A 17,970-nucleotide genomic window follows, 5' to 3' on the forward strand; every position below is an offset into this window, starting at 1 on the left:
CTGTTGTCATTCGATTAATTAATATGTAAGCCCATCTACGAGATCCATTATGAGAAGCCCACCTAGACCGAAGCTGATGACCTTTGATGAACCTTTCGCGGGTTCGTATTTTGTGTGCATTTTCGTGCAGGAATTCCACAACAATCACGATATACATATGATGTACCATAGATCGAATTCTTCCGGAGGATTGTTCACGGAAGAAAGGAAGTCCTTCGTGAAAGAAGAAAAATAAAGCTCGCAGCTTCGGTTGATCGACAATGATCCATCATTCTATCATGCCCATCTCACGCCCTGTTCGCTCTTCCCCAATCTTTCTTCTTTTTATCTTCCCTCCGATTCTATCCTTTGATATGGTCCTCCACTGGTCCAGTCTACTAATACAGCCTCGAATCCGCCGCCGCACGCGCGCCCACACGCGATAAAGTCTACACGCGACGCATGGTACTCTCTTTGTCTCTGGTATTTGTCGGATCGACGCGATTTTGCCCATGGATCGCGTGATAGATCGATAACACCCGGCTCTACTAAGTGCACGAAAACGAACAAGGGTGGGATGTGTCTGATACACGATGATCTGTCTTGTTGTTTAACCCCACCTCGGATGATTCGCCTAACACTCGAGACGAAACCCCCGCCTGTTGCTCACGGCTGCCCTACATTTGCTGTAACTCACACACACATGCCCTGAATGTACTCCATGGCGAAGGATCACAAGTGCGTGCACGCAAGCGAGAGACACGTCGCCTTTTCAGATGACTACTACCACGACGACTTCTACCGACTAACCAGCGACTTCGCTAGCAAATCGCCCCGAGAGAACGCTAGGAATCTCGCTCCAGAGATTAACGACGATTACCTCGAAGAAACGCCCAGAAAACGCGTCAGAATTCGCGTCCCTGTGGTCAGAAAGAGTGGAAGGCAGCATAAGCTAACGGTAGTCAGAAGATTGCGTCCTATTTCGTCCAAGATTGAGAATCCTGCTCAGAATCAATTGACTGTGGCGAGTCATACGCCGCGGAGGATCGTGGTGACTAGAGTGAGGTCATTGGGATTAGCTAACACCATTCACAATGATTTGGAATCTGATAGTGTCAAACCAGAGATTGGAAGACATAAAGTGACTATTACTAGACGTAGAAAGATTGCGTCGACTACCGTTTCGCCTGCGAGCAGCGAAAGAAGAGTAAGAATCACTAGAAAAAAATTGGTCGCTGTTAGACCGCTACAACCTACGCCTAGTTTCGCTATTATCACGACTGGATTCTTCACTGCCCCATCTTCTGAATACGATGAAGAGTTCTCCGAGGAGAATGAAGGTGAAGAAGAGGTGAACGAAGAAAGTGTTAGTTCGACTGCCACACCTGAGTTAAAGGAACCGCCCGATGTTATCGATAGCAAACCGGATGATGTTGAGATTGAAAGTAAGGAGGATGTTAGTTCGACAGATATCCCTGAATTGAAGGAACCTCCTAATATAATCGATAAGAAACCGGATGAGGTTGAGATCGAAAGTAAGGAGGATGTTAGTTCGACAGACACGCCTGAGCTAAAGGAATCTCCTAATATAATTGATAAGAAGCCAGATGAGATTGGAACTATGACCGAGGAAACTGAACCGAAAGTTATAGAAGAGAGTAGTGTGAGTTCACCTGTCATTATCACTGATAATTTCTTCCTCCCTGCGTCTGACGATGAGTATGAAGAATACGAAGATGAATATACCGATACCACGACTGAAAGTGAGAAGAATGATTCTGAGAATGAAGATATTCTAACGACGACTAAATCTACGAAAATTGAGGATGGTTTGAATAAAGAGGACACTTCAAGCATGTCTGCAGCTCCTGATTTGTCAGAGAAAGAGGAACCAACGTTAGAAAAGCCCGAAGAAGTTTCACATAGTGTCGCTGATCACGAAAGTACAGAGTCAACTAATTTGAAAGAAGAAGAGGAATCTGAGTCTTTGACAACTGAAAAGTCAATAGAAGAAGGAGAAGAAATTACTACGACGCAGATGAGTTTTGAAGAAAAATCAGAAGAAGTTGGAACGACTGTTTATCCTGAGATTAATGAAGATGAGAAAGAGGATGGGGAAGAAGACCGTACAACGACAGAAATGATAGAGACTACGACATTTATGGAAGAAACGACAGTGATTAGTGTTCCTGAAGAAGTACAGACAACTACAGTTTCTGATAAAGAGATTACAATAATCAATGAGGAAGAAGAACATAGTAGTACTGAACACCCTTCGCTGCCTAGTGAATTTAAATCGGAATCTGAAAATTCTTCAAACGAAGAATCACTCGAAAAAGATATTGAAGCTCACGTTGCAACTATTTCACCTGAACCTGAAGACATTTCACTGAAAGACAGTGAAGATTCCCTCGAGAAAGATACAAAATCAAATACCACCATAATCGAAATTGATCCCAAGGAATCTATATCAAAAGACTCTGAAGATCCTGTCAAAAAAGAGATCGAACCCCAAGTCACGGTGATTCAAACCAAATACGAAGACTCTCCCAAAGTCGAAGACGTTCCCAAAATTGAAGACGTTCCCAAAATTGAAGACGTTCCCAAAATTGAAGACGTTCCCAAGAAAGACCCTAGTATCCACCCTAGTATCACACTCGACCCAAGTTCAAAGCCAGAAACTGAAAGATCCTTCCCAGACATGATAGATATCACTACCCTGAAACAGGTTCCAGAAACCACACCAAAACTCGAGGAAAATGAAGAGAACCTGACAGTGCAGCCCATACCATCGATTACCGAAATCATCTCGTCTGCTACGACAATTTTCTTCGACGAGTACCCCGATTTCACCAGCGTCCTGCCTTTAGAAACGTCCCAATCGACGTCGTACGACTCCAGTACCCTTAGCTACTTGGATAACTCCGAGATCCCAAGCGTGATTCCCCTAGGAGTCGAATATACGTCGTTGTCAGACTCGAAGAGGACCTCGATGGTTCTCGAGACGACGTCCAGCATTGACTCGGTAACGACGTCGATCTCGTCACCGACCCCCGAGGAAATCGAGGCAGGATTAGCCGACGATCTTTATTTGTCCCTGTCGAGGCCTGATTTCCCTGAGATACTGCCATCGAAACCGGTTCACGTGGAGCACGAGACCAGGTCCGAAACACCAGATTTAGAACCGAGCACGAGCATTTATTATACAGAGACAGTGGTGACATCGACGAGACTTAGGACGTATACGTACGTAGTGACGCAACTGAATGGACTGGAGACGAAAGTAACGTCCTCGACGACGGTCCGACCGAGAGTGACGACGCTTACATTGACGGTGCCCGTCACGGTGACTGTCACTCCTACCGTGGAGTCGTCAGCGCACGCCGTTTCGTCTGTGTATAGCCCGGTGCCCGCTGCTGGTGAGTAGCTACAACTAGCTCTGCGATAAGCCTTCTCTATCCACGATCTTCCAGTGTCCTGAACTGATTCGTAGTACTTTTAGAACTCTTTTTGCGATCTTTCAAAGATTTCTTTACTATTTTTTCCTATTTTCTCTTCCCACTTTTTTTTGGAATTGTTGATGCATTACCAACGTAATGAAGAATAGTGGTGCGTAGAAATAAAAAATGAAGATCATGAATATGATTTTTCTAAAATCTGTATTTAACGCCTTGCCAATTAAAGAGAATTGGAAGATTTTTGAATGTATGTAAAAATTTGAAGTGAAAATCGTGACTGTGATTTTTCGAAAGTCACTATAAAAAATTGATTTTTGAAATTATATAGAAGTAGAAAAAGTTATTTTATAATATAATGTAAATGAAAGATATTTTGTAAAATATTGACGATGTGTTAATTACAAAAAATGTACATGTACAGAAATAACAAAGGTATACGATGTAACAACGAGATAATCGAGTTGAGTAAATTCTGAAATCATAGAACTGATAATATTTGAAGAACAATTTGTTCAGGACACTAGCCGATCGATGTAAAAAGTAATATTCTTCTTTAGACTAATATGATATCTTTTCTCGCGCGCCTAGCACGTTCGAGACTGTACAGACGCTCTTCCGAGTCTCACTTGGATTGGCTTATGGCAATCTAAATTGTTTTCTGTACAATAGAACTCTTGAGTGAACTGTACATACTTGTAAATGAAGTCTGATCTTGTACATACTACAATTCCTTATCGTTTGTTTTATTCCTGTAGTCTATTCTGTATATTTTTTGTTTCTTCTAAAACACGTTTTAATCGTGTACAGTGACCGTTTATGTTCTAACGCCTGAATAACCGTCGCCAGTCAACAGATCCGCCGTGAAGAGCATAATTATTCAGGCGTACATATACTCTCTTGTAAATCTTCTAAGTTATTTCACGTTTATTTCAGATGTATTTATTTCTATTGTATAAGTAGCTAAATAATAATTTTACATTGTCGAAGTGGAAGTTTTAATATTCATTTATCACATCGTAATCTTTTGATCGTGGAATTGTAACGACAGGAGAGCACGAAGGGAAAGATGAAGAAGGTCGAAGGTTAAACCTAGCCACGCGTGTCATGTCAAACGGAGTCGAAGTGATCGTTGCTGGACCAACGCCAGCATTACGATGGGAGAACTCGGTGCCACAGCCTACGCTGACATTGTCCGATGCTGTCGTCATGATGCTTCCACAAGATAAACCGAATGAATTTGTCACTAAGACATGTACCACTACCTTCACGTACCTTACTACCATTACGAAAGACGGGACAACTATCGTTTCAACGGAGCAGCAGGTAGAAATACAATATTGTTGGACGTTCTTCACTTTTTTATTTCATTACATTCCCGCGCCTTTTTTGGCTTTGAATCCTGGTTACTTATTCTTCGAATATGAAACGTTTTTCAATTTTAATTCTTTTTATCTGTGTATTTTTCTTGTCTTCAGACGTTGATCTTTCTTAAATGAATGAATTTTTTCAGTTTCTTTTTAATTTTATTCGTCTTTTTTATTCTTCTCTAGCGCACAGTTTACAGCGAACCTTCCTTGATTCTTTTCAATGTCAGGAGTAACTTTACCACTGCTACAAAAAATATTCCAGTCGTCAAATACTCTGATTATATAGGAATCAAAGAATACCATACTTGACATCATATATTAATATTTTAACTAACGTTTGGAAATGACAGGAAAATTTCTAAAACATCTAATAAATTTCATGTAACTTCGATATTTTTTTAAAAACTTCAATAACGTAATGTTATGTTAATACAAATCTATCCTTTACGCCATTGACACTATACGACTCCAATACCAAAATCAGCTACAAATTCTTCTACATTTACATTTCATTTCCATGCCAGCTTATACACATTGAAACAATCGATAGAACAGAATAATCACTCGTATCATTAATAAATTCCTGCAGGTGATAGCGAACACAGCGACCGAAGAACGTCACAGGAAGCCGGGATCTGAAACTGCCGCGGTAACATTAGAAGCATCCCCAACATTACGCACAGAAGTCTTCAAAACCACCTATACCTACTTAACATTAAACACCGATCATTCTAATATAAATGACGCGTTGGAAAGCAGCACGAAAGTAATCACGAACACGGTCACTGCGCCGCAACATTATTTAGACATGATCCTTGAACCATCAGAAGCGCCTCGACCGGAAACGAACACGTATCTCAGCACCAGGATGCTGGAAAAGACTTTCATGGAGGATGGACGTACCAGAATAGAAACCACCAGCGATACAATTACTCAGGTTCGTGGAAAATGATAGACGGCTTTACAAAGATTTTACAAAGAACTCATTCGACGAGTATGTAGGATTTTTAATATATTTAATACTACTGACACATGTGGCTCGTCCATTTACTTGTAATTGCCACGTTTTAATTTTTGTGTATTTCAATAAGTATGCTTTGAAAGGCGAATGAAGTATCGAGCAATTAGAACAGATGCAAATATAATTTATTTAACAGATTAGCGAACACTGTAGCATTAGGTTCTTTTGACGAGTAAGATATTCTTACGTAGGTATTATTAATGATTGTAGGGAAAGGGGAAATTTTTGTATTCATTTGAATTAATAATAAATAATATGACATTTTGTCTTTCCCTTAATAAAAATCCTTATGACGTTTCGTTTTGTGATTTTCGTAAGGTAATTGCGGAATAACTGTATTTTAGCAACAGTGAATAATGAATGTTAATATTCCTTTCAGCTCATAGTAACAGAGTCTGCACCGCCTCCTCGTCCAACCAGCGTCACGACCACGTTAACGGCGCTAGACAGTACAGAGGAAAGCATGACAGACCTCATGAAAACATACTACATTACCTACACTTATTATAATACCTTCCTGGAGAAAGGTAGCACCGTGGTGCGTACGAACGTAGCGACATCAACTGACGTTGTGTTGGAGAAAGCACCTGCCAAGAAAACCACGAAGACAGCCACGGTGAATCCTACTCCAGAACCTATTCAAATTTTTGCGACAAAGACGTATCTGACCACGTTTACATACTTCACAACCTTGCTTCAGGTAAATTCATTAGTGAATCTATTAGGAAAAATCGTAAATTCCTGATAGAATTAATTCAATTATAGAAGATAATAATTTTTGTTTCAACGACTGAAATATAATTTATGAATTTTTATATCTATATAGAATACACATACGGTATGCTTGATATTTATTCGGTTTTCAATCTTTAAAATCTACTTATTTATGGATCAGATGAAATGATAGAAAATACTAGAAATATGAATATAGAAAATTATTGAGTTAAAGGATTTTTAATTCGCCATCGTATTGGTAATGTTAATAAACGTTGATTGATGTTTAGATGAGGAACGATTTATGCAAATAGTCATATGTACTATTGTGGTCTAGGAATTGACTTTGAAAATCTTTGTTCAATTTCAGGCTGGACCAGATGGAGAAACTTCAACAACAGTCTCTTCGAGGTCGCACATCGTGGAGAACGTAGTGACAGAATCGATAGCACCAAGTTTGCTAGACGCTGGCTACATGAACGCTTTGTTAACAACTGCTCATCATTCAGATCCGGTGAAGAACGTGGTCACTGGATCAACGATCATATTCTTCGACGAAGAGGACCAGATCGATCCTACTTCGAGCACTGGCTTCCAGGAAGCGACCTCGTCGGTGGAGATCCAGAACAATGAATCGATTTCCGCCAGCTTCGTATCTACTGAATCTTCTCCAGCTGCTAATGAGCCAAGTTTGAAGCCAGTTGAACAGATTAATCAAGTAATTAATAGATGAATAATTTGTGATGAATATTTGAAATACGAATTTTCGAAATTAAAACAGTTTTTTAAATTTTATATTATTTTTAAATTATTAAATTTATTATGTTATCAGAGATAATAAAATAACTCTATTAATCTATTTGTAGGAGAACAACGTAACAGTTTCTGCAGAGTCTGGACAGAACAAAAAGCCTGCGAGTCAGAACACGAGCGATCTTCAAGTGAGCAATCTTCTAAGCCTAGGGTCTTTGGGAATCAATAGTTTGTCGGCTCTAGGGCCAGTGATTACGGCAATGGCTGGTTTACTACAAGGAAAGACGACAGCTACGCGAAGAAATGATTCGATGCCACAGGCGGAAACACAGGAAGTGACCACGCAAAGATCGCCCATTTATATACCAGTCGCTGAGTTCGCTGATGGAGACATCGAAGCAGCTGAGAGTCAAAATATAGGTAATTACTTTTGTAAAAATTTTTACTATGGTTAGACTTTGTTAATAACGTGAAATTTGCAAACAAGTGTGAGTCTATTAAAATGCTTACAATTTTTATACCACAAAACTTCTGCTTTCATAACAGTTCAGATTATTCAAAGAAAACGCGTATGGTAATATTTCTAAGGATAGATATTAAATAGAGCATGCGGTAAAATGGTAGTAATTCAATAAAAATGATGTTAATTTTCACAAAAAAATATTTTCCGATTGTTTAATAATATAAAAATGTTTAGTAATAAAAAGAATGAGTTAACAACTTTCTTATCTAATTTTCAAAAAAGTATCAACCACTTAATTATACAGTTATCAGATAACAGGCTAATAGGCTAATAAACACATTAATGATCACAACATCCTCTTCAAGGTACACATCTAGCGAACCTTAACCACAATTACATCGCTGAAATCCGTCACAAAGTTGCATCCAGCCTGGCAGATGGAATTCCAATTTCCCCGGGCGAAGTAATCACTGCGAACAGCGACGTAATCATAGGAAAACCAGGGAAAATGGCACCCAGACCACCTCAAACGTTCTTAGAGGACGAAGAACACATTGGAATGAAACCGCCGCCGCTACCAGTCCCTAACATTCCAGTTCATCCTGTTCTCGAAGTCGTGGAGAACGATCGAGACGATGCTCAGTCTCAGCAGATTCTTCAAGCCCACAAAGGTCCACAAATACAGATATATCCTGCGCATCAGATTTACGAAGAACATTTGAAAATTCCGGTTTCCATGCCTGTCGATGCGAATCCTACATTGATATCGAAACAACCTCAGAAGCTACTTCCAGTTCAAGCGTCTCCGCCAAAGAGAATAGTTTCGAAGCAAGATGTACTGGAGAATGATCCTTTGTTAAAGCCACCTGATAGACCTAACGTGGAACAGTATGCAAATCCAAATTCAAATCCTAAGGAGCCGGAATGGAGTCCTGAGAAATCTAGGCGACCGTGGAGTGCTAAGGATCCTTTAAAGCTCCCTCCACTACATCCACAATTTGATCAGGTACATATGGATCTCTCAGTTGCTCGATTTTGGAATTTTTAGTGTGATACGTGAACCATTTTATAAGGTTTCTCTTTTCGGAATAATAAAAGAATTATTTTAGATCAAATATGGTTTTGATAATATGAAATGTTAGAGAAGTTCGAAGTTTCAGGCAAATAAATATTGGAGCTTTGTGAATATTGATATAAAGGAAGTTTAAAAAATATTCTTCGATACTTAACTTTTCAGTTAACTTCCATGATATAATTATAAATTGTGGTTTAATATAGCTATGAACGATATCAGTGCTTTAAAATTTTGCATTATTACAAACATTCCAGAAAATCGACTCAGGAATATCTCCAATAGAGAAACCTTGGCCCGCCGTTCCATCTGAAGATCAGAAACGATTACCGTGGGCTCAGAAAGATCCTTTGCTCCCTGATGCTCCTGTTGTCATTCAATCTTCGGAATCCAAACCGACACCGGCGGAACCTATAGTTCATCAAGTACCACACGTCATCGACAGATCAACAGGACAACCTTTATTAGTAAATATTCAACCTAGTCAGGTGGCTAACGTGGTGATTCCTCAAGGTGGTACTCAAGCACTGATATTCGGTGACACCAGCGAGCCACACATCAGTGGACAATACTTCGACGATCCATCACCATATCCTGAATCAGAAGTTGGTTTGGGATTTGTTGGAATCCAAAGAGTAAGCCACTTACAACATAGTGTTTACTTTTTCTACTCGTCCGCTTTAAATTTCATATTGAAGTGCTTAATTGAATAATTCTTTAACAAAATACAAATTTTATTCAACTAGTTCGAAATTTAATTCAGAAGCATTAATTGTATTCAGGTGGAGGACCTGCCTCAATATTCCAACGGAAAGGACCCAGCAGATTATATGGTTCCACCATCGCCACCTCACAGTTTCAAGGGGTTACCAGAAAAACACCCTTCTAATCGTCCAGCAACCATCCCCTTATCGCCAGGTCGTTTCGATTATGAAAGACCGCAAGACAAACTAGAAGCTCCTTTAAACAGACCAGAAAAGATGCCATCAGACGTACATTTGATTAAACACCCTGACCATTCTGGTGTCCTCGGCGGCCAAGGTCACGTACACACTGAGATCCTAGTCCATCACAGACCAGAAACTATAAACGTTCGTCCACAAAGCGTTCCTTATCCTCCTATTCATCCTCACGTGCATTCCAACAATCATATACCGTCACGCGGACAATTTCCAAAAATTCCAAAACCTGTAGAATCCGGAACTCCACCTAGAAGAACAGAAATGTCGAGTTCATCGGACAATTCCCATCGATATATCTTATTGCCTAAGCCAGACTCGGGGAACGAGATCGTCTTGAATTCCAATTGGAAGGCGGACAAGAAACCACCGCGAATTCTGATGAATAACAGGTTGAGACCACGTCCACCGTTGAGATCGACGACTAGTCGTCCTTTGGATAGGCCGATTTACCCGGAAAGGCCGGGTATTAGGAAACCAGTTTACAGCGGACCTCAGAGGCCTCCGACAAAGACACAGAATACATTTGTGCTTCCTCATCGGCCAGTCAGTAATCCTCAAATTCACCATGAACCACCGAGGATGACCACTCCGACACCTGGAGATACGATGAAGGACGTGGCAACTGAGAGACAGCCTTCGTTCGGATCTCGTCCTCACGTAAATGAATTTTATGTGATTTTTACTTAGATACTTAGACATTTGGGTATTTAGATATTAGAATATTTCTTCATTTGGATATCTAATATTTGGATATTGAGATATTGAAGAACAATTCAGTGTCTTGATCATTTCAATATTTTGATACTTCCATACATAGCTATTTCGATGTTTTGGGATTTTTTAGTTTTATTTCTCCTATTTTCAAATATGTTATTTGTATTAACATCGATCTTGAGTAAACATTAAACAGGTTGTACAGAGGCACTCAATTTTACAATTCTTCCATTCTTCCAACAGATTGATCTTCAAGACAGACCGCCTCACTTCTATCCTGAGAAGAGACCAAACATAGAACAACTGAGACCTCAAACTGAAAGGACAGAAGAACACGTGCCCACGGGAGCAGTAGAATATCACAATCCTTCGAATCCTAAAATAAAGCAAGATAACAGACCAGTTACAACAAATACGCAAGTTCAAAACTTCGATCAGGTTCCACCTAATCAAGATAATAAAGCAGCAGAAATCTGGCATGGCGGTACGCAAACAGAGAAAACGTTAGATTCAGAAGTTGGTGCCTCAGAACCCATAAACTATCACAATCGAGTCAAGGAGGTGCAAAAATACAATGAAACCGAAAAAGGCACGTCTTTCGTTAATCAAAATAACAATGTAACATCCAATATAAAAAATCCCTACGGAAATGTAGCCTCTGGTAATACAGTGATTGGAAAACCAACTGGAGAAATTGATTCCCAACAAGATCAGAAAGAAAAACCATTTTGGATAAGTCCAGGCTCTCCATTTTCTCATAAAAATGAAATGAATACACAATCTCAAGTACCTTACGGCCCTAATTATTACAATACTAAGCTTCATGAAACACCAGTAGTTCAAGGAAAACCGTTTGGCGTGTACACTGGCCACGAAGAATCGAATTATGGTTACAAATGGAAAGAGAACAAGCCTGAATACGACATAGTACAAGGTGTACCATCGACATATTATGGAAGCAAAATATCTCCAATTAGCCACAAGAATCAAAATCAAAACGAACAGACATCGACTCTACCAAGTCGTGAACACGACGATACCATAGATTTAAAACCACCAGCGATCATTCCTCAATTTGTCCCTGAATCAAATAAACCTAAGAGACCATATCCTCGACCATCTATAATGAACAAAGTGGAAACTAGGCCTGTACTATATCCTGGACCAGAAATTGTAAGTCAAACTTCAGAAGTTAGACCGGATCAAGTGAAACAGTCCAACGAAGGCAAGCCAGGAAGCCTGGAACCATTTGTAAATAACAGTTTGAGTCATGCAGGTAAATTGAATCAGAGTCACTTCCAGTTAGGAGGTTTCATGGATCTTAATTGGGATGGGGGAATGAAGATTAGAGACCAAAGACCTGATAGACAAGAAATTCTAATTAACAAGGGTGAAATTATGAAGAATCATTTTAGAAACAGTTCTATTTCTCAGAAAATGGAAGATCAGTATCCTCAGACGAGCACTGAGAGCGTTAAAGTAAGTTTGGAGAAGAATCGTCCTGTGGTGAATCAACAGGAGTATTCAGGAACCAGAATTCATCCAGAGTATCCTCATATTATCACCAAGCCTAAGCCTCAAGTACCTGGACCAATTACTATCTCAACAGCTAACAAAGGTGAAACTAGGCCCAATATTAGGTTCTCCATGCCTGTAGAGGCTATAGGCGAAGAAGTTGATAGCAAGACGCAAACTGAGCGACCACCAAGTATGTTAATCACGAGCAGTTCTAACGATAAGAAGAAGAACGTGGAAAAGGTAGATGGTTCTTATCAGACGAATTTCGCGGCTTCAGACGCGAATAAGGATGATTCTATGAATCATGAGAGCAAAATTAGAGTTAGACCTATTGAGACGTCTACTGGCGATATGTTGAGTAGTATGGAAGGAATGAGCGTGCCTTCTAGGGACATGATGCCTCCGCCATTGAGACCTGTTATTGGGTTGAATCAATCGAATAAGAATGAAGAAGAGGATTTGAAACCACCACCTATAACTTCGAGGGATGTAGTTGGATTATCACCTCCACCAGTTGATATTACGACGACCAGTGGTCCCACGGAAGATAGATTCCCGTTTGCAAATGTCAACGAATCTGGGTTGAAACCTCCGCCTAAATATATTCCACTGAAGGAGTCTTCTGTTGCACCTTTACCTAGCGTTAGCATGGTGCCTCCTAGTCCAAGACCTTCTCTTGCTAGGCCTTTCATAGTGGAATTGCTGTCTCAGGTAAAGTTTAAACAGTTTATTATTGGGTTTTTGAAATTTTTGAGTCTTACTAACTCGGTTCTTTTCGACTAGGAATTGCAGATCAAAAATCGTCCAAATCTCAAGGCTATGATGACGATTAGAGTTATAAATAAATGATCTGAAAAACAATATTCTGAATTTAATAGCTTTTTCTCTTCTTATTTGTCTTTTTTCTTTTTTTTTCTTTTTTGTTATTTTTGAGGATTTGTTGTAAATTTTATACTTTGTAGGATATGGTACCTCCACCACCAGTAACTCAAACTACCAAACCACTTGAAATTGCCACGGTGAGGCCAGCGGTCGCGGTGTCTGGATCGATTCAAATCGCGACAGCCGTCGCAACATCCCACATACCAGTGGTTCAGGATATCGAATCAAAGATACCGATCATACACGGCACTGTCGATCTTCCAGTGGTGGTAGACGTGCCTGAGATTCTTAGGCCAGTGGAAACCAGGATGACGGAGCACGTTAGCATTTATACCGTGCGACCATTTGACACGAGACCTGTATCTAGGTATTTTTGTATTTTATTGTTAATTTCCATTGAAAATTTATATGTGTACATTTTCAAATCTAATTATTGATCAAATTTAACATAGTTAAGTTTTCAACGTGTTTTCGGCTCAAATATCGCCACATTATTCAAAATCGGATTTATTATTCTAAATTCCTTTGTAAACATTTTAATTTTCTTTGTTTCAATAAGTTTTCTACGATGGCAAAATTTTAAGACAACCTTCTTTCAAACTTTTGGGTCCCATGAGGTTTTGGATAGTCGATATTGAGTTCTGTTAAGTTCTATAGGATACTTGCTAGTTCTAAGCTTTTGAACGTTTGTGCATCCTCCAATTTACCACTGATTGCGATGAAATCTCGTAGAATATCGGTACAACCAACACCAATGCTAACGACGAACCTGGTAATCCCAACGAAGCTAAGACCATTGCAAGTAGACCATATTCAACCAAGCAGATCCTCGACAACCAGAGACGTGGAACCAACTCGATCTCATAACTTCGATATTCCTCGAAACCCTGTAAAACGTCCGGAGCATCCAGTATTTTTGGAATCCAGTCACGATAACGTTCTACCATCGACAAAGGTGGAAGCTACGGAAAGTTTGACTCACCACGTGGTCAGCACGAGTCAGAAGAAAGAGTCACGACCTACAATGACGAAAAACGAAGCTTCAAAGGTGGTCGTTTCGTCGGCGACAGAACGCAAACGAAAGAACGAAACCACATCGAAGGAATTGCCTAGCGTGGTGACCAGGGTCGACAGTTCGATAACGAAGGTAACGAGTACGTTGTCCGGAAATATTGACAGGAGAAACGAGTCGGTGATCAAGATGACGAAGGATGTTAGCAACGTGACACGCGAGGCTGCTAATAGGACAACGACGACCACGCGTATGAAGCCTAAAGAGGTGAGTTCGATCAAATTTTGATACTTTGAACTGTGATAGAGAGTAATTTACATTTATTTTGTATGTTTGTTAAAGAACACGAGTCGTTATAGATACTCAGGGAAAATGATCGTTCATGGTTGTTTTCAGTTTACTGTTTAATTTATTTGTTATATCTATATAGCGTACTTGATACTATAGTAATTTAATTTTGGAGATACGTGTCGTGTCTGTGTTGAAATATTAGAAACAGGAAAAGAGGTAGAAAGTTTTAGAGAAAGACAAACGTTATACTACAAATTTGTTCTCGATTTACAAATATATGAATTTCTGGAAAAAGTTATAAAAGGTAGATAGACCGCTATTAATAGTTACAGTATCAATTTTGAATTAATAAAAATCAATATCACACGAGAGATCAGTGGATTTCTCGAAAATTAGTCTTGTCTATTTCATCTGTCTACAATAAAAAGAGAAGAAAAATTATAAGAGAAGTTACTGTGCTTCAGTTAGCGTTACAATCGTTTATCACACAGGTGACACGATTCCAGACGTCAACAGTAACGAGAACGGAAACATCTGTATTGGGTTCACCACCTACAACTCGAACATTACTGCTCACCCACACATTGACATCGACCACTGTGGAAACCGTAACGGAAACATTATTGCGTCCAACCAGTGTAATATCCACGGTCACATCAACGATCTTGCAATCGGTGGTGACTAGAATACCATCATCCTACGAAAACGTGGTCGACAATGATTCCATCTTTGTGGTGATGAGCGATCAGAAGCCACCGGCACCTGGTGCTGAAGAGGTAAATGTAAGAAATACATTTTAATTATTTCGCAATGTATTATATAATCCATTTAATTTGTATTTAATGATTACATTAGAAAAATTATATAAAGTCATATTACAAAAGTATTCATTTTTCTCAGGTTGAGGCTGAATACGGTGATATTTCGAGAGACGAACAAGATCCAACTGGAAACGAAGTTCATAGAGTACTGGCTGGTGGAGTTCTTGGAGCACCCGTGGTATCGCTTCAACCTATTGTCAATCAGTGTACACCAGAATGTAGAGCGTCTAGGTCTGAAATATGCGCGGAAGTTGGAGGTGAAATGCGATGCGTTTGCCGTCCGGGCTTCGCTAGAATGTTCCCTGATCGACCTTGCAAGCGTGAGTTATTACATTTGAATTTATTAAGTTAAATTAATTAAATTAAGTCGTATAGCTGATATTGGAGAATTTGAAAAATGTATTGATAAAATCACTGCTACAGGATTTGAAAATATTACTAGCATTTCTAGAAAATATTTGGCAATTGTTTCTTTATTTTTATGCTCTTTTAATATGTAATTATAGCCACTTACACTTACACGTTACGAGTTGGCTTGGACCGTATTGGACACGAACCAGTAATATACGAAGCCGGCATGAACGATTCGACGTCGACAGCTTTCAGAAAACTGTTAGGTCCTACTAAAGACGCCCTAGATAGAACTCTGATGCAGAGTGATCTCAGAGATGTCTACAGAGGATTGAAGATAGCTGGTTTCTCGCCTGACCCAACGAAAGTGGAGTTCCACGTTCAGCTCAGCGACAACGCTAATGAAACCAGACTAAAAGAAGTTCTTCGAAAGTATCTTATTGGAAGCAATTATAGCTTAGGAGGCACTGAGGTTTATGCCTTGAAAAATCTTGACGTCGTAAGTTTCGTTTTTCTAAGCAAAAAAATTATCAATCGAGGAGGAGACCTGAAATTTTCGTAAATAAAGAAAGCACATTTTATTTCAGATTGAGGCCATTGATTTCGACGAATGCGCGACAGAAGAAGGAGGACCACATCACGATTGCTCGCCAAACGCAGCCTGTTTCAATCTGCGAGGCTCTTATCAGTGTTCTTGTAAAGAGGGTTGGGCAGATTTGTCTGAAAACCCCGCGTATCCTGGAAGATTCTGCTCTCAAGCGCCCTTAGGTTGCCCTAGTTGTAACAACAAAGGACACTGCGTTACGAACACCAATGGTCAAGAGGTTTGCGAGTGCTTCCCCTGGCACAGTGGTCAGCGGTGTCAAGTTAATCTGAAAGGTAAATTTGCTTACTCGAATCTAAAATATAGGAAAACTAGAAAAAGTGTTCATACATTAAACCATAAAATTTTTCGTAACACAATTAATAATAAAATACAGATTAAAGACGATCTCCACAAATAAAAATTATTTTAAAGAAATAATAAAACAGTTAACATCGATAGTAAGGTATCGAATTGACATAAGGAAGAGATGAACGTTAATATGATAATGAAATAGTAATCTATATCTTATCTTTACATTATGAAATTATACATTATCTAATTGCAATTATTTCTCGACTTAAAAAGTAGCGTGGAAATCATTTGTATATATTTCACGAAGTTTTCCAATGCAACACTTAATCGTAAATCTGGTTGCAGTGCTCCTGATAGCTCTTGTTACAACGGGTGCAATATTACTGGGCCTTCTGGCGGTTTGTGTCGGTATGGCATGTTTCCGTCAGCCGAGTCGGAAACGAAGAACTGGCGACAGAAGGGCCATGATTCCTGGAACGGGCGGGGACACCAGTAGCGAGGGTAGTGTGACAGACTTGGCTATTCCACACCACGTGCCGCACGTTCTCCCACCACCCCCACAGATGATCGCACCCTTGCCACCGACAAAGAGGCCTGCTCGAAAGATCAGTGCCAAACCCAGACATCCACCAAGAAAAGCTACCATGGTACCTGCATCAGGTAGGCTTCTTGCTTTAAAGATTATGTTGAGTTCATGAAAATTTGATTGCCAATTGATCGAAGATTCGGAATATTCTTTTTCGGAATATTATATTCGGAATTTATTTATTCCAAGGAACGCAAGAATCTTTAACGGAGAGGAAATTTAGAGTTGTCGGAGAACTTATTTAGAAATTATTTAAGACGTTTCAAGAAAAAAGAAATTGTGAGTTATGATATCTAAGAATTAGAGAAAGAGAAAAAATGTTTAATTATTTAAGAATATTTAAAGAGAAAAAAGTAGAGTATTATGTTAAAAAATCGTTGGGTAAAGACACATTAAAACAGTGGAAATTTTTGTTGTTATATTACAGTACATTTTGTCAATGATAATAAATGAACGAAGACTATCTTTATGTAATATTAAGACATTTTAATTTTGTATTATCGAATTGCTACAGTGGCAATGAACGACGAACAACGAGATCGTTCGTTGACAGTGATGATCCCGCGCGCCAAGTATCGATCCGCACCCCAGTCTCCGCAGAATTACAAATCCGGTATGAGCACGTTCTCGACAGAAGAGCACAAGCTGCTCAATTACCTCGAAAACGGCACGCATAACACCGGAAACAGGAAGCAGAGCGTATCCAGCGCGAAAGATTGCAAGGATTCTGATGTGCAGATCGTCAGAACGCCGGCTGCACCGAGTGGCGCCCTTGTTAGCGCTGGTTTTCAGGTGTGTTCTGTTATTAATTATTATTTAACTGTGAATCTCCCTTCAGGAAGTTAACATCAATTAATATCTGAAAAAAATGATTCATCTCTTTCCTTCAACAAATGTTCTTTATTTTATATGTTACATATTTCATTTTATATATGGCTTTGTAATGAAAAATTTTCTTTTTCATATATAATTTTCATTCTTTAACGTATATAAACGTATCTTTCTCGGAATGCAATGACTCGTTGAAAATTTCATACTTTACAACTTACGATCTTGAAGCTGATATTGAGAAATAAAAAACAGTACAATATAACGGGGGGGGGGGGGG

At 39.4% G+C, this 17,970-nt stretch overlaps 1 protein-coding gene across 3 annotated transcripts in view; it reads left to right on the plus strand.

Moving 5' to 3' along the window:
• Positions 1-31: 31 nt before the first annotated feature.
• Positions 32-17,970, plus strand: part of LOC100746829 — a 21,668-nt gene continuing 3,729 nt past the window's right edge. Inside the window, exons 1-18 of one of the 3 annotated variants that reach the window (XM_033323108.1) lie at positions 32-3,398; positions 4,486-4,760; positions 5,394-5,741; positions 6,205-6,525; positions 6,910-7,257; positions 7,406-7,712; positions 8,121-8,761; positions 9,085-9,462; positions 9,610-10,446; positions 10,747-12,732; positions 12,984-13,270; positions 13,636-14,182; positions 14,713-14,988; positions 15,107-15,347; positions 15,534-15,877; positions 15,966-16,257; positions 16,622-16,936; positions 17,377-17,654. In XM_033323108.1, coding sequence (XP_033178999.1) covers positions 692-3,398; positions 4,486-4,760; positions 5,394-5,741; positions 6,205-6,525; positions 6,910-7,257; positions 7,406-7,712; positions 8,121-8,761; positions 9,085-9,462; positions 9,610-10,446; positions 10,747-12,732; positions 12,984-13,270; positions 13,636-14,182; positions 14,713-14,988; positions 15,107-15,347; positions 15,534-15,877; positions 15,966-16,257; positions 16,622-16,936; positions 17,377-17,654 — 10,728 coding nt within the window. In that variant the 5' untranslated portion in view covers positions 32-691. Of the gene's footprint in view, positions 3,399-4,485; positions 4,761-5,393; positions 5,742-6,204; positions 6,526-6,909; positions 7,258-7,405; positions 7,713-8,120; positions 8,762-9,084; positions 9,463-9,609; positions 10,447-10,746; positions 12,733-12,983; positions 13,271-13,635; positions 14,183-14,697; positions 14,989-15,106; positions 15,348-15,533; positions 15,878-15,965; positions 16,258-16,621; positions 16,937-17,376; positions 17,655-17,970 lie in introns of all 3 variants that reach the window. The other 2 variants (XM_033323107.1, XM_012390470.3) reach the window with 2 other exon arrangements.

Source organism: Bombus impatiens, unplaced genomic scaffold, assembly GCF_000188095.3.
Source record: "Bombus impatiens unplaced genomic scaffold, BIMP_2.2 scf_0777, whole genome shotgun sequence".
NCBI lineage: Eukaryota > Metazoa > Arthropoda > Insecta > Hymenoptera > Apidae > Bombus > Bombus impatiens.